Below are 16,475 nucleotides of genomic sequence, written 5' to 3' on the forward strand. Positions count from 1 at the left end.
GCCATTTTGCTTTATGAAAGTGGCGTGTATATTTACGCAAAGTCATGATGCCATGTTGTTATTTAGGTGCCACTTAAATGCCTGCGCTTCTCTCTGATGCTCCGAAAACGGACGTTAGAGGGAACTGAAACATTGCCCGCACGGGACGCTAGTTACGGTAACACTACACTCAACAGCAGGTAACGTTAGCCTACCGTTAGCTAGCAGTTGGAGTAAACACGGTTGAAATGCTGACAGCTAAACGGTGTAAAAGTGTGTCTGTATTTCATTAGAGGATTCCAACAACAGTGTGCAGCTGCCGTTGTCTGAAAAACAACACAGATGTTGCTGAAATTCACCTCACCAGCCTTGTGCTGCATTCAAACGTATTTAGTTTTCTTTGTTTTCTCAGCTCTTTCAGTGGTTAGATGCCGTGTGTTCAAGGCATGTTTGAAACTGCAAACTGCAACTGATCTATACAAACAAACATTTGAATTATGTGATTGTTGGATGTGAGATGTATCAATGCATTAATACTCTGGACACAGTCTAGATCAGTGTTTCTCAAATGGGGGTACATGTACCCCTAGGGGTACTTTGGAGGGGGTACATGAGATATTTAACAAAATGTTTAATAGTTACAAGGCTGTATATAAACAAACATTTTAATGCTGTGATTGCTGGCTTTCAGATTCATCAATGTATTCATATTCTTGACACAATCTAGATAATGGATAATCATGATCGTCAAGGTAGCCCACCATTCACTAGGTAGAGTGTGTACCATTAAGGCTGCCCTATCATGTTTTGTGGTCATTTGAGTGTACAACATGTGGAAAGATCTGACGTTGATCTAGTGAACGATCAATCCTTGCATCTGTAGCTTTTGCATGCATCTAAAAGACATTGAAATATCCAACTTGGTTTGTTAGGTTTAAAGAGAGGACAACTATCCAGAAGACATGACAGTGAAGATGACAAGAGCAAGAAAATGTCCAGTGTAATCTCAATACAGGACTCAAACTGTTATTGTCTTCAGTGGAAAGAAAGATGAGAACTGACTGAGTTAAACTCAGAATCAAATGAAAACCTTTTTTACAATTTGAATATGTGTGCATAACAGAACGTTGTCACAAAGATTTTATTATACATTGACGTTTCACTAATGTTTAAAATCTGTGTGAATGTTTAGTAATGCTTATTCAGCACTCTTATGCATTTATCAAGTGTTAGTTAAGGTGCCTATGTTCTCAACTTTACAATTAGGCTACAAAACAGCATTAATAACGGTTTAATTATGGTTTATGAATGCTTATTCAGTATTATCATACATTTGCCAAGTGTTATTTAAGGTGCATCTGTTCTCAACTTTACAATAAGGGTACCAAACGACATTGATAACTGTTTAATTATGGTGTATTAATGCTTCTTCAGTATAGTTATACATTAAGTGATAGTTAAGATGCATTAAAGTTTGGCTTAAAGTTAATGTCTACATAAAGACAAAGGAAGACGCAAACCTCTGTATGGAGACTATGGAGTCTTTTCACTGATCTCACCCTCTAGCAAAAGTAAGTCACATGTTGGAGGATGGACAAATATATGTGGACAACCATAACCCGTAAACAATAAAAACAGTTTTTTCATAATGACATGGCTTGGCTGTGAACCGTAAGACATACATGCTATCAAACATCTTTATCAACCACCTAGTAATATTAGGAAATACCTTAATTAACATCAACTAAGGGTTTACTTAGACACTTTAGTTTATACATTTATTTATTTGCTTAGGACAATGCACATTAATGCACCAGTGTTAGCCAGTCAGCTAATTTTCAAGAAACCAGAGCACCTGGAGGAAACCCACGCAAACACAGGGAGAACATAGAAAGACACAGAAAGACCTGGGATGACCTGAGCTCGAACCCAGAACCTTCTTGCTGTGAGGCAGAAGTGCTAACCACTTTGCCACCATGCTGCCACGTTAGAGTCTTCCTTTTCTATGTCCATATAGGCCTACTAGAAAGCAAAGCATTCAATAAATAGAGAAGGAAACTGCCTCTGTAAAAAACAAAAACAAAAAAAAGTGAGAAAAACATGGCAGAAGCAGACCGACTGAATGATATATCTAAGAATATACATCTACGAACTACTGCTCTTAACCCTGAGAGCCCTGAGGCAATTTTTACAATTACTTTTCCGTCTGGTTTTATTTTCTAAATAAGCTTGTAAAACATCAACCCTCTTGTCTATAGTCAATTAATGTACATCATTTTTTTCAGGAAAAAATGGGCTATTAGAATATCTGTGCTGTAGTGAGGTCACTTGAATGTAAAAAAAGGTTGTATGACCTTAAAGACAAATAAATAAATAAATAAAACGGAAAATGAATCTCACAGATATTTATTGATATCACACACAGAACAATAAAGGCTAAGCCAATCTCCTGTCTAAATCAGTTCCCATATGTATTGGGTGTCAAACTGTGAAGAAATAAACATTACAACTTATACAGTTGACAAAATATATAATTTATTTCAAAAAAAGTCCAGACGCTTTTGCCAATAATCAAAATAATAATGTCATATTTATTGATATCACACCACACGGCAATGCTACACAAGCATTTGTGTTGTCTAAAACAGTTCTATATATTTGGAGTCATCCAGTGTAAAAATAAACAATGAACGTTATAACTCATATAAATGAAACCATTTAAGGAGTTAGGCTAATTATTTACACACAAAAAAACAGTTTGCCTTGAAATGCGAGCAGTGGGATTAAATATATTCCTTAGGTAATTTATATTTTAGCCCATATGAGAGACAAAAAGAGAGAGAGAGGAGGATATGTACGCTTCACAGCATTGTAGATTAGGGGTTGTAATTGATCTTCATGGTACATTTCCTGTGTAACATTAGTCTTTCTGCTCACTTTTAAGGCAAAGAGTAGAGACTCCTTGAATGGTATGGCAGTTTCAATTCAGAGCAATGGTCAGTAAATGTATATTTTTTAGGCTACTGACAAGGCTTAATGGGGGGTCTTAAAAACACTTAAAGTCCTTCTTACATTACACAATAATAAAAGTCATAATGTTTAAGAAGTTAAAAGTTTTGGATCAATTTTTACTTCTTCCAACCATATGTTAAATTAAGAGTCAATGTAGATTTACATATTGCAATAATATCATAATCCTACAATGAATCATTGTGAAAACAAAACTTTCTAGATGTGTTGTTACTTTGGCCAGGTCATCATCAAAAAAGCTAATTAGTACATTCATGATTTTGTCCACGTTGACATTAGTTTGCCTCATGTACATATATTAAAAACGTCACATTGTTTAGCTTTTCATCTAGCTAGACGTCTAAACTCTGGGACAAGGCCGTTATGTTTAAATAACGGCCATGGTGATTCCAAACAGACAGCTTTGTCAAGGCAGTTTGGGCTTCAGATAGCCTTTACACAGTGGCCATCGTTAATGACTAATCGTGTTCCGCTATGAACGTGCACACACGTATTGTTTGTACCACAAACATGGTCGGTCAGTGAAGGCGCAGCGGTAGCCGTCGTTGCCGGTAACGTACTCGTATGACAGAGTGCACGGACCAAAGCTTTGTGACTAGCATCTAATGATTAGCAAGCACTGTCTTACCACTGCTGCCGTACAGTATCTTCCTGGAACATGCGCTGCAGAAGCAAGCACCCGGCTCCCTCAATTTGAGGCACCAAGTGCTAAATGGCTTCCCGTCTCCATCCTTTTCCTCTTGTCCTCTATTCATGCGCAGCGCCATTTGTTTTTAACTCATTTCTCAACTAAAGCTGTATCTACATGCTCCAAGTTCGATAAACTTTGCCTCCATTTTTTTTTTAGCCGTGTTACCACGGAGAACACACCGCACTCTCGCTTTTCAGCAAAGACCCGCCCTACTTTGCATCTGATTGGCTGGAGCTATTTTCATTGGTAGCTGGAAGTTTGATGATTGGCTAAATCCAGCACATCAAAAATAAATCCCATGTGGACTTTTTAATGTATTAACCTTTTCTAAAATAGTCATACGCCAGATACCGGGGACCAGGCCCGAGTACTTTAAGCCCTGCGTTAGAGCTGTGCTCCTCTCATATGATTGGTATGTGAAATCAATTGACTCGAAAATATTAAACCGCATGCAAATTACTTTAAGCACCGCATTCAGTCGGTCCGTGATTGTCTGCCTCGCGTTCTCTCGCGGTTTTATTACAGCCTTGCGTTTCTCTTTTAAAATGTGTTTCACGTTGTCGTAATTCCATATGAAGCTGCTGCTCACTCTGTGTAAAGAATACACAATGCATATTCTCCATTTTAGCATCTGTAAATCTGTGATCGATACCGTGGTCTATTTAAGAAAGCTGTGGACGTGCACTTATCTCAACTATGTACACCTGGCTTGACATAGCTTCACATTCTCATCCTGGCTTGGCAAATGGGTAACTGATTAAGCCGCGATGAGTGGATCAAACTAAGTCAAGCTGCGCTTTTTCAGTTATCCTGGATTTCTTTATTCTACTTTTGTGCAACAGGCCCCAGGCTAGCCGCACAGAATAAATCTCCATGGTAACTGAGAGTGCCTCTGCTTTACAGTCAGGCCTAAACTGGGCGAGGATGACTGGGAAATCCCGGCTTAAGCCCTCATCTTTGAAATCATATATCAATATTGTTGAAAAATCAACAATATTGCAAAAGAAAACAGCACAAAATAAAAGCAGTAAGAATTAACTAAGGGTAAAAAATCGAGAAGGAGCAGGCGGAAGCATGCAGCTATGCACTACTTAATACTACAATAAAAAATGATTACAAAATAGATATGCAAATACAGCATACAAAATTTACAAATAAGGTTTATCAAATATGGTAAAATAAGCATGTAGTACAGAGTATGTAGTGTATTCTGTTTCAATATGTATCCAGTTTTGTTCAATATAGCAATACTCTTGGCCAACTTCATGCAAAGATATTTAATGTGGGACATCCAGCACAGTTTGCGGTAAAGTAAAACACCCAGAAATTCATCTTTCAGTTATTTCATTGTCAATTACTATTTATACATCTGTATTTATAGTACAATATCCAAAAATCATATGTTTAGTTCCAAATAGCTTGGTTTTGTGCCATACCCCTCAGACCTCAATCCCACCAATAATAAACACATTAGTAAATAGCTACTTGAATCTGAAAGAGTCCTCCAGCCTTCCTTAAGTACAGGGGGCGGAGCCAACCACTAACGATCAAATCAGGATCACCTGAGTAGAGCAGACAGGGAGAAGCTAAACAAGGGGGGAGCTTGTAACACTCACGTGTTGGGTTCTCAAGTGTTTCTGTAAACTTCCACTCACTGTAAAAGTTTTCTTACAGACTGAGCAGCTAAATGGTTTCTCTCCTGTGTGGATTCTCATGTGTATCTTTAATTGTCCACTGTCTGTAAAAGCTTTCTTACAGACTGAGCAGCTGAATGGTTTCTCTCCTGTGTGGATTCTCATGTGTCTCTTTAAACTTCCACTCTCTGTAAAATCTTTCTTACAGACTGAGCAGCTAAATGGTTTCTCTCCTGTGTGGATTCTCATGTGTCTCTGTAAATGTCCACTCTCTGTAAAAGCTTTCTTACAGACTGAACAGCTAAATGGTTTCTCTCCTGTGTGAATCCTCATGTGTCCCTGTAAATGTCTACTCTCTGTAAAATATTTCTTACAGACTGAGCAGCTAAATGGTTTCTCTCCTGTGTGGATTCTCATGTGTCTCTGTAAACGTCCACTCCCTTTGAAAGCTTTCTTACAGATTGAGCAGCTAAATGGTTTCTCTCCTGTGTGGATCCTCATGTGTCCCTGTAAATGTCTACTCTCTGTAAAATATTTCTTACAGACTGAGCAGCTAAATGGTTTCTCTCTTGTATGAGTTCTCATGTGTCTCTGTAAATGTTCACTCCCTTTAAAAGCTTTCTTACAGACTGAGCAGATAAATGGTGTCTCTCCTGTGTGGATTATCATGTGTCTCTGTAAATTTCCACTCCCTTTAAAAGCTTTCTTACAGACTGAGCAGCTAAATGGTTTCTCTCCTGTGTGGATTCTCATGTGTATCTTTAATTGTCCACTGTCTGTAAAAGCTTTCTTACAGACTGGGCAGCTGAATGGTTTCTCTCCTGTGTGGATTCTCATGTGTCTCTTTAAACTTCCACTCTCTATAAAAGCTTTCTTACAGACTGAGCAGCTAAATGGTTTCTCTCCTGTGTGGATTCTCATGTGTCTCTGTAAATGTCCACTCTCTGTAAAAGCTTTCTTACAGACTGAACAGCTAAATGGTTTCTCTCCTGTGTGGATCCTCATGTGTCCCTGTAAATGTCTACTCTCTGTAAAATATTTCTTACAGACTGAGCAGCTAAATGGTTTCTCTCTTGTATGAGTTCTCATGTGTCTCTGTAAATGTTCACTCCCTTTAAAAGCTTTCTTACAGACTGAGCAGATAAATGGTGTTTCTCCTGTGTGGATTATCATGTGTCTCTGTAAATTTCCACTCCCTTTAAAAGCTTTCTTACAGACTGAGCAGCTAAATGGTATCTCTCCTGTGTGGATTCTCATGTGTCTCTTTAAACTTCCACTCTGTGTAAAATATTTCTTACAGACTGAGCAGCTAAATGGTTTCTCTCTTGTATGAGTTCTCAGGTGTCTCTTTATATTTATACTGGTGCCAAATCTTTTCCCATACTCAGAGAAGCTAAATGCTTTCTCACCAGTAGTACATCTTGAATCACTAACAGGGAATCTATCATTATTCAGAGAGTTTAAACCTGACTGAGGTTCTCTGGTTTCCTTCCAATCAGCACTGTCATCAGTCTCCGGTTCAGAAGAGTCTCCATTCTCGTCATCAGTATCTGGTTCTGAGTTCATGGCTGGTTCTGGTCTTCCATCGTCCTCTCCATCAGCTTCTGTTTTCATCTCTTCAGTTTGTCTTTGATGAAGCTGTGAGAACTCAGGTTTCTCTTCATCATCTTCACTCTTCACAGGGACAGGAGTGAATGTAAACTTGGTGATATCAGCCTCCTCCAGCCCTTGAAGCTGCTCTTCATCCTGACTGATCCGGAGTTCCTCCTGTTCCTCTTTAATGTGTAGGGGCTTCGTGTCCTCCTGGTCCAGACTGGAGCTCCACTGCTGCTGATGTTCTTCACCAACAATCACTTTCTGGACATCTGAAGGTAAAGCTGAAACACAAATTAACAATTATTAATGTGAATCTTAACAATACTTTGATAAGTAGCTTTGTTCACTCTCATAATAAATAAGGGTGTCAGGATTTTCAATTCAATCTTCGGTTTAAAGATTTCTTCCCCAGTACTGACACTCACAACAACAATTTAATTCAATTTTATTTATAGTATCAAATCATAACAGAGTTATCTCGAGACACTTTACAGATAGAGTAGGTCTAGACCACACTCTATAAATCCCAAAACCCCAACAATTACAGTAAATCCCTCAAGAGCAAGCATTAGCAGTGGCTATTGCAACAGTGGCAAGGAAAAACTCCCTTTTAGGAAGAAACCTCGGCAGACCCAGACTCTTGGTAGGCGGTGTCTGACGGGGCCGGTTGGGGGGGTGATGAACAGTGGCAAATAATAGTCACATTAAAGATAATGGAACAGTGACTTTGAAGTTCATCGTGGAAGTTCATGTCATAGCAGGGCACATCGAGTCATACTGAGTAGTGCAGTCTCCTATACCGGATCCTGACTACTCTGTGCATATGAACAGCACAGCAGGGCGTTGCGGGATGTAACGTGGCGCTGCAGAGCATTGGTGGATGCGGCAGACGCAGCAGGATGCAGCTGGACCTTTTTGATGTCTAGAAATGGCCTTGCTGGATGGTGTGTCTAAAAATTGGAGGAGCTGCTAGACTAGATGCACCACTCATGGGGAGATCAGCAACATGCTGGATACAAATTTATTTACAAGTACTGTGTCACTTGCAAAATGGTGAGTTACTCTTTAGCACTAGCTAGGCCTTGAGTTCGCTAGCATACATGCTAATCGGTGCTAATAGCGCAAAGCTAACGGGTTAGCTAAGGTGCTGTATTCATATGTTAATAAGGTAATTAGTCACAAAAGGCTAGCGGACTAGCTACTGCATATTGCCTGTGAAAAGGCTAATGATTCTATCTATTGGTTATGGAAAGTAATGTTGCTTTTCAACACTATTGCTAGCTGTGGGTTTTTTGTTGAAAAATTTTAGTACAAATTGTGAGTTTAATTGTTTAACTGGAGTTTATGGTGAAGTAGCTAACTTCATCATATCCCCAACCGGCCCGTCAGACACCGCCTACCAAGAGCCTGGGTCTGTCCGAGGTTTCTTCCCAAGAGGGAGTTTTTCCTCGCGACTGTCACACTGCTTGCTCTTGAGGGAATTACTGTAATTGTTGGAGCTTTGTAAATTATAGTGTGGTCTAGACCTACTCTCTGTAAAGTCTCGAGATAACTCTTGTTAGGATTTGATCAAATTGAATTGAAGGAGCCTAGTTTTTAGTGCATTCTTTCTACAGTTACCGGTGCAAGATAAATAAGCTCATGTCCTAATGCCTCTAGATTACAACACTGTAGCTCAACTTATGGGAAAATAATACAATTTGAGAGATGTTTACATGCAATTCATGCAATTATATTTAGGATAGTGTTAATGTTACTAAGGTTCCATACAACTTGAATTAGAAATTTATTTTTTGTATAAAAGGTTGCCTATTAATATAGCCTAAATGTGCTTTTGATACCTGAAAGGGATTTATATACTTTTGATACCTAAGAGAAGAAATTTAAGAATGGTTGTACAACCTGAAAAGAGGTTTAAATATTTCGATATGGGTTAACTGAAATATGACCTCAATTAATTTTCGTTGTAGCCTAAGCAATTGATTTTATTACTGAATAGTAATTGAGAGAAAATATTTGGCCTTATCTACAGGTGGAGATTTTAGAAACGCTACGCAGGGGAGGTCCAGTCCACAGTGGAATATGAATCACATCGACTCTTCAGATCCCAGAGACTTCCAGGGTTTAGAGATTTACAGTTTAGTTGGCTGGGTGGCGAGCTACAGGATCGAGACTCTGAACTTAGACAGATTGCCCTGGATTCCTTCTTCATGGTCATCAAAGAACAATTGAGCTCATAGAACTGAAAAGGGTTTCCTTTATGTGCGCACTTAATTATTTTTTCTGTATGTGGGTCAATGACGTGACGCCCATTTTTTGTGTCTATAAGGTTAAATTAAATTTAAATACATTTCATTTAAAAAACAGACAAACAAATTACGTTAATACATACTTTTTTAGAGGCCATATTTTAGTTTGGTTTTAATTAATTTTAAGAGAATAATTGGCAATTAATGGCAAAAATGTCTAAGTGGTGTAACCGTCAAAACCAAAATTTTTATCTTGCTTATAAAAAGGTCAAATTTCTTTATAAAAAATCCCATAAACTACTTGGGCATTAACCTAAATTAAAAGGTTATTATACATATTTACAATATATTTTAAAATTATGCTTATTTTTATTTTAATAATTTAGGGAATCCTGTCAGTCATGCTAGCTTCCTGAAATGTCAAGTGGTGTAACCACCATTTAAAAAGGTGCCATTTTGTTATGCTGCGTTCATGCCACCTTGGAATAACAGGCACCGCCCCCCTGGTTACGTTGTTTTTCCGACTGGCAGCGTTCACATGGTCAGGATGCGCGTTCTTCTTCTGTTATATTGGCGTTTGGCATAACAACTTTTTGCATGACTGCCACCAACGGTTGGCCGTAGCCTAGAGCATCAGGTGTGTGAAAACATGGAGGCTACAATAACAAAATAACATAACATTTTAATTTTTTCATCCGGCCAACCCTTATTCGTCATTGACCCATGTATGCCATATTTCTGTGTATTAATACACTTCTTAAACTTTATCCTGGTTTTCTAGTCTCTTTATTGACGTTAAATTCTCTGGCTCTTAATCTAGTTTTCTTCTGGTTCTTGTCCAAATTCACACGGATAAGCTACATAACACTAGTGTCAAAGACTTTTACATCGCATGATAATGTGTTAGGAAGGTAATTTGGTGTGCAATGGCACTTCTTAAGACATGTCTTATCCTTCATGATATCTTAACGACAAATCAGAAAGGTACCACTTTACTTGAGGTCAAAGAATGTATTCGTTACTCTGTAATAATGGTGTTATGACAGCTAGTCTTAGCCTTCATGATATCTTAATGACAAATCAAAATGGTACCACTTTACTTGAGGTCAAAGAATGTATTCGTTACACTGTCATAATGTCGTAATGACAGCAAGTCCTATCCATTATATCTTAATGACAAATACAATTGGTATCACTTTACTTGAGGTCAAAATATGACACATTCATGACAGTGTCATGTCAAAGTTATGACAGTGTCATGTCTCGATTATGTCGGTACTGTCAAGTAAAGTGTTACCATAAATACTTTGATAATAATTGCAAAAATTACAATGTGTGGTTTCAAATTCAGTGTCACTTTTGAAGATTCAACATAGAAGGCACCATTGCTGTCATGACAGTAAATAAAATATTTAAAAAATATACCAGCTCTAGTCTACAATTACAATGAATTAAACTTAAAATTAAACATGCATAGTTTAGGCTACTACCCTTAGGGTTGGGTACCTTTCGCATCTGAACCAATATCGGTACCGATACCTGAAATTCGGTTCTAGTACCCAACGGTAAATTTTTTCGGTACTTTCCCCTTGTAATTACAAAACAACTATTTCAGTTGTAAAAATAATTCCAAACCTATTTATCCTAGGTAGTTAGAACATTAAGTTATCAGACCTGCCAACCTTGAGAAACTTTTGAGTAGCAACTTACGGATTTATTGTCGAAGTTCTGGTTCATGCGGCACGCAATACATGATCTGAGTAAGTCTTCCACCTCTGGAAATCACCACCAACAGTCATGCATGAACACCTGCAGCAGTGTTTAACACTGAAAACACACCGCTCAGTTCAGCGTTTCCTTGTAGCTCTGCTACAGTAGCAGAGAACCTTTAACGTTACCTGCCGGTCACATCGTCTCTAAACAGTCCGCTCACAGTGAAGTCCTGCACGGATCGACAGATGTTAGAGTCCGGCGGCTGCTCGCTCTGTTTGTTACACGCACACCGAGCAGATTGATGCGCTCACAGAGCCAATCTTTGCAGATGTTACCGCTCGGTGTTTGGCTACCTAATAAGCCGTTAGCCTGTTAGCTTGAGCTTCGAAGGCACCGAGCGGCCAGCCAAGGTCTGACAGACACCGACACATTGCGCACATCCTCCGCTCAGTTTAACCGCTAACCCCCCGGTACCGGTCAGAGAGGCATGTCTACTTTGTGTCTCGGTCCGGTGCGTCCAGCGATAGGCTCCGGTCAGTTTTTAATTAGCCTACATTAGTAACCGTTAATTTTGTTACGGTATGAACTTAATCCTAGGAAAGGCAAAACAATATAAGACCTTTGTAACGAAATCCAAGTCTTTAAATCAGATTTCTCCAAAGTTGACAGGTAGGCTACGTAAATTAATTAATTTCACCTTTCTACATCAAATCCGTTTACCTTTGCAAGCACCGTCCTCCCTTGGGGGGGGAACCAAACAAACTAAACGGGAATGAGGGAGGAATAACGCCACTGAATAACACTTGCATCTGATGCTTTCGTTTTACTATCAGTAGCCGATATCCCCGCTTGACATTAGAGGAAGGAACCCGACGCTGTGATTGGTCGAACTCTTCTTCTTTTACATCAAGAGTTAGACTGAGATGGCAACTGCCATACTACTGCACGTCAACGAGTGAACTCAAAGCAGTCACCTGATTTTCGCGTAGTTTAAAGTGATAAATCGTATCACCGTATTTTGATGTCAAAATGCGTATCTTCTACGCAAAATGCGTACAGGTTGGCAGGTCTGGGTTATTATTTTTTTTTCTTATTCAAACTGTCTGCGTGAAGTTTTTAAAAACTGTAAACATACTAGCAACCACTTTATCGGCATTGCCGTGACTCTGTGACTTCGTACGTAGTTTGCACCATCCACACCTCTGCGTGTGTGTGTGTGTGCGTTTGTGTCAGAGCTCTGCTCTCGGTCAATTTTCAGACAGGACAGATAAGCTTGCACATAGGCGCTCAGATACCGACATTTCAACATTTAACGTATAAGAAAAGGGGGGAAATTTACTTGTCACACATGTGCGACTGGATGTAAAATTCAGTCGCAGACTCAAATTTGGTCGCAAAAAAAAATGCGAGCCCTGAACTATAATATCTAGAATCTGCAATCCTCAATTCAATTTCAATTATCCATCCAGCTTCATCCACTTATCCAGTGTCGGGTCGCGGGGCAGCAGCTCCACCAGGGAACTCCCAAACTTCCCTTTCCCGAGCCACATTAACCCGCTCCGACTGGGGGATCCCGAGGCATTCCCAGGCCAGGTCGGAGATATAATCCCTCCACCTAGTCCTGGGTCTTCCCCGAGGCCTCCTCCCAGCTGGTCACTGGAACACCTACCTAGGGAGGCGCCCAGGGAGCATCCTTGCCAGATGCCTGAACCACCTCAAATGGCTCCTTTCGACTCAAAGGAGCTCCTCCCAGATGAGTGAGCTTCTCGCCTTATTTCTAAGGGAGACGCCAGCCCCCTTCCTTAGGAAACCCATTTCGGCCGTTTGTACCCTGGATCTCGTTCTTTCGATCATGACCCAGCCTTCATGACCATAGGTGAGAGTAGGAACGAAAACTGATCGATAGATCAAGAGCTTTGCCTTCTGTCTCAGCTCTCTTTTTGTCACAACGGTGCGATAAATTCAATGTAATACCGCCCCCGCTGCGCTGATTCTCCGACCAATCTCCCGCTCCATTGATGATCCCAAGATATTTTAACTCCTTCACTTGGGGTAAGGACTCATTCCTTACCTGGAGTAGGCACTCCATCGGTTTCCTGCTGAGAACCATGGCCTCTGATTTAGAGGTGCTGATCCTCATCCCAGCTGCTTCACGAACCGATCCATGAGTGCGGAAGGTCACAGGCTCATGATGCCACCAGGACCACATCATCTGCAAAGAGCAGCGATGAGATCCCCAGCCCAACGAACAGCAACCCCTCCCCACCCCTACTACGCCTCGATATCCTGGCCATAAATATTACAAACAGGATTCGTAACAAAGCGCAGCCCTGGCGGAGGCCAACCCTCACCTGAAACGAGTCTGACTTACTGCCGAGAACCCGGACACAGCTCTCGCTTTGGTCATACAAACATCGGATGGCCCTGAGAAGGGACCCCTCACTCCATACTCCTGCAGCACCTCCCACAGTATCTCCCAGGGGACCCAGTCTTACGTAGACCGGATGGGCATACTCCCAGGCTCCCTCCAGGATCCTTGCGAGAGTGAAGACCTGGTCCGTTGTTCCACAACCAGGACGGAATCCGCATTGTTCCTCTTCAACCAGAGGTTCAACTTATTTTATTAAATTATTTTGCATTGAATTTGGAATAAGCGCAATCACTTGCATTTCATATTGCCATGGTTTTTTGGTTTCTTTATTCATATGGCAATGTATTTTGCAATTGTCAATTTGCAATTTTTTCACTGAATTTGAATATGTATTTTGCTATTTACAATGTAATATGCAAAGTTTCAATGGAATCCTCATTTCAGTTAAATTTATTTTGATTTAACAGAGTGAAATCTTAATCAATTGCATTTCATTTTTCCATTGTATTGGGCTCGGCAACCGACGTCATTGCACAGTGCAAACAAGAGGACGCCGCCATTATGTGAGGCCGCGGTTACCATTGAAAACAAGAGAACAGCCGTTACAGGAAAATAATAGTGTAGAAAAACAATGTTGAGAAGTAGATTAAAAGAACAAAATATACTATACAGAGAAACTTATACCGGATGCAAGAAAACAGTACCAGGAAAAGATGGCATTGATACGAGATCTGGATCCGTATGAGGTGCCTGCAAGAGAATGTACTCGACACCCAGACGATTTACCTCCTCTGACATTTCCAGATATTTGTATATTTAGTCTGTGGTGTGTGATTATATGTATTCGTAATATTAAATCTATGGAAGCACACGTTCAGTTCAGCAATGGCTGGGTCTATGACTTGGAAGCCTACAAATCGCAAAAGTCGTTCGTAGAAAGACTTTTTTTCTGAGGTAAACACACAAGCATTTCAACCCCTTATCAACCTAACACCAGTCAAGACAGCGTCAATGGGAAGCCTTTAGCCAACTGTAACATTATATACTCTCGTTCTATAGCTGTCAAAGACCAAGAGTTACATTTTCGCGATGTTCATATGTATTTATTGCTCACCATGTGTAGACAAGTTATGTCAAGTAAGCCCACAGTCAGAAAAAAAAAAAAATATATATATATATATATATATATATATATATATATATATATATATATATATATATATAATGTTAAGACCTGACACAAAAGAGACCTGTGCAAAACCTTTGACGTGAGTGATCGGTGGATTTTGAACATAAGGAGAAAGAAGTGTTAAAATCACTAATAGGAAATGCTCTTTTTTCACAGTTTGATTAATCATGATGCCATAATAAAGCTTAATAAGAGAAATGTGTCATAGAGAGGATGACATCAATGAAACACAGCCGTGACTCCAGTGTCAGTTTAGTTAACATGTCTGTACTAACAGCAATACAGTAGAGTGAAGCCATGATAGATGTTGTCAGACGGTAGCTACAAACAGGCTCCCCAACCTGCCAAATCCATCTTTACTCTGTTTTGGACGATATAATTCCATTAAGTATTTCAATAATGTTACAGTTGGCTAAAAGCTTGTTGACTGCTCCTAAGATCTCTGCATGGTAAATTGAGACAGCTAGCTAGACTATCTCTCAAATCTGACTTTTCTCTTGCGCGACTAGTTTGCCACAGCTCTGTGCGGAGCTTAGCCATGACGATAAAACCAGAGCACGTTTTCCTCCTATCCCCAAATGCTATGTGGAGTAGCTAGACCCTCCTTCAGGGCGCTTTGGAAGAGGGTCTGGCAAAGCCATACCAATTACTAGATAACATTCGTTAACTGCAAAGTAAGCTTCCCCAATGCTGCGTTCAAACGCTGTAGAAACTTACTTACTTTTAAAAGAGCCCAGTAAACATTGCTGGGAAATATTCAGGTACTACATCATGAACCGAAAACACACTTATAAATATGTACTAACATTATTTTAAATAGGCTGATATTTGCCTCATATACACACCACCTACTCTTCAGAACATTGTGTCAAATTAGCAGCTGAGAAGAGCAGAAAGGATGACTCGGCAGTCAGCTAACTTGTTGCTCAACCTACCAATATAAGCTGCTCTGTTTAAGACCACTAAAAGTGCATACAGGCTCAAATTCAACCATGTTTTATCGGAATAAAGCAATAAGCAGAAGGAATCTCCGCTAGCTGCTAGGCTAATGTTAAGTGCAATGGTACTGCAGCGTTAATGTTTCCATCTCAGCTGAGAACAGAGAAATGTCTATGCCTTACCTGCCGTGTATTATATTTAATGTTACCTGTAGAAATAATTCATAATAATGGGAGACAAAATAGAAATCCCCCCATGTCAGGGGACTACAGATGAAAAATAGCCTTTTGGCTAATTCTGGCTTTTTTAACCATGTTTGTTCATGTGTTTTATGAAATTGCACTGTCCCCTTCTAAATAAACCAATAAATCAAATCAAAATATGAAAAACCGAAAGCTGAAGTGACGAGCAACTTGAGTTTTCTTCTCTGTAATCTCTTGAATATAGGATAGTAGACAGCCAATGATAACTAAACGATGGTTATTGTATTTCATTGATTATACGGTATATGAACTCCTGTAATTTTCACCAGTAAAAAAAATGTAATCAAATACAAGGCTCCCAACAGGCCTGCATGCCGTTGGAACACTGACATTGCATTATTTTTTTGAGATATATATTGCGATAGGACAAAAAAAGACATACATAGAAAATAAAAATGAAAAAGGTACACTTCTAATGTGAACCATTCTTTGTTGAACTTTAATGCTTTACAAACACCAAAGCAAGTAAGGCTGTGACTGCTGAAGTGATTTTGGAGAGGGACATTAGGTAGATCAATACCCTGGTTGACTATGTTTCCAGCGCCGCGGCTCCGAACCGTAACGTTAGTTCGCACAGACGCCTTGTTTCTTTAGGCTAACTATATTAGCTTTAGCCTGGCTGGTAGCAGCATTCTGCGGGGAAAAGTGGCCGCAAGATGTCGTGATTACGTTGCATTAATCAGGTGATTTAGTTCGTCTTTGCAGCGAATATAAAACACAGACTACTGTAGCTTCACTACCCATAGAAAAGTATATGCATCACTGCGTCAGCTGCCGCTTAGCTGCAGCTAAACTAACGTTAGCTTCCCGGTGGAAGCTAG

At 39.8% G+C, this 16,475-nt stretch overlaps 2 protein-coding genes across 2 annotated transcripts in view; both read right to left on the reverse strand.

Annotated features, from left to right (window-relative positions):
- The window catches only part of LOC114550699 (zinc finger protein 271-like), a 160,025-nt gene extending 153,030 nt beyond the window's left edge, over positions 1–6,995 (reverse strand). The window contains exon 1 of the mRNA XM_028571471.1: positions 5,352–6,995. Within this exon, the coding sequence (XP_028427272.1) occupies positions 5,352–6,948 (1,597 nt within the window). The 5' untranslated portion in view covers positions 6,949–6,995. The remainder of the gene's footprint in view (positions 1–5,351) is intronic.
- Positions 1–16,475, reverse strand: part of LOC114550677 (zinc finger protein 2 homolog) — a 393,410-nt gene that overhangs the window by 349,674 nt on the left and 27,261 nt on the right. The gene's annotated exons all lie outside the window — the stretch shown is intronic.

This window comes from Perca flavescens, chromosome 24 (assembly GCF_004354835.1).
Source record: "Perca flavescens isolate YP-PL-M2 chromosome 24, PFLA_1.0, whole genome shotgun sequence".
NCBI lineage: Eukaryota > Metazoa > Chordata > Actinopteri > Perciformes > Percidae > Perca > Perca flavescens.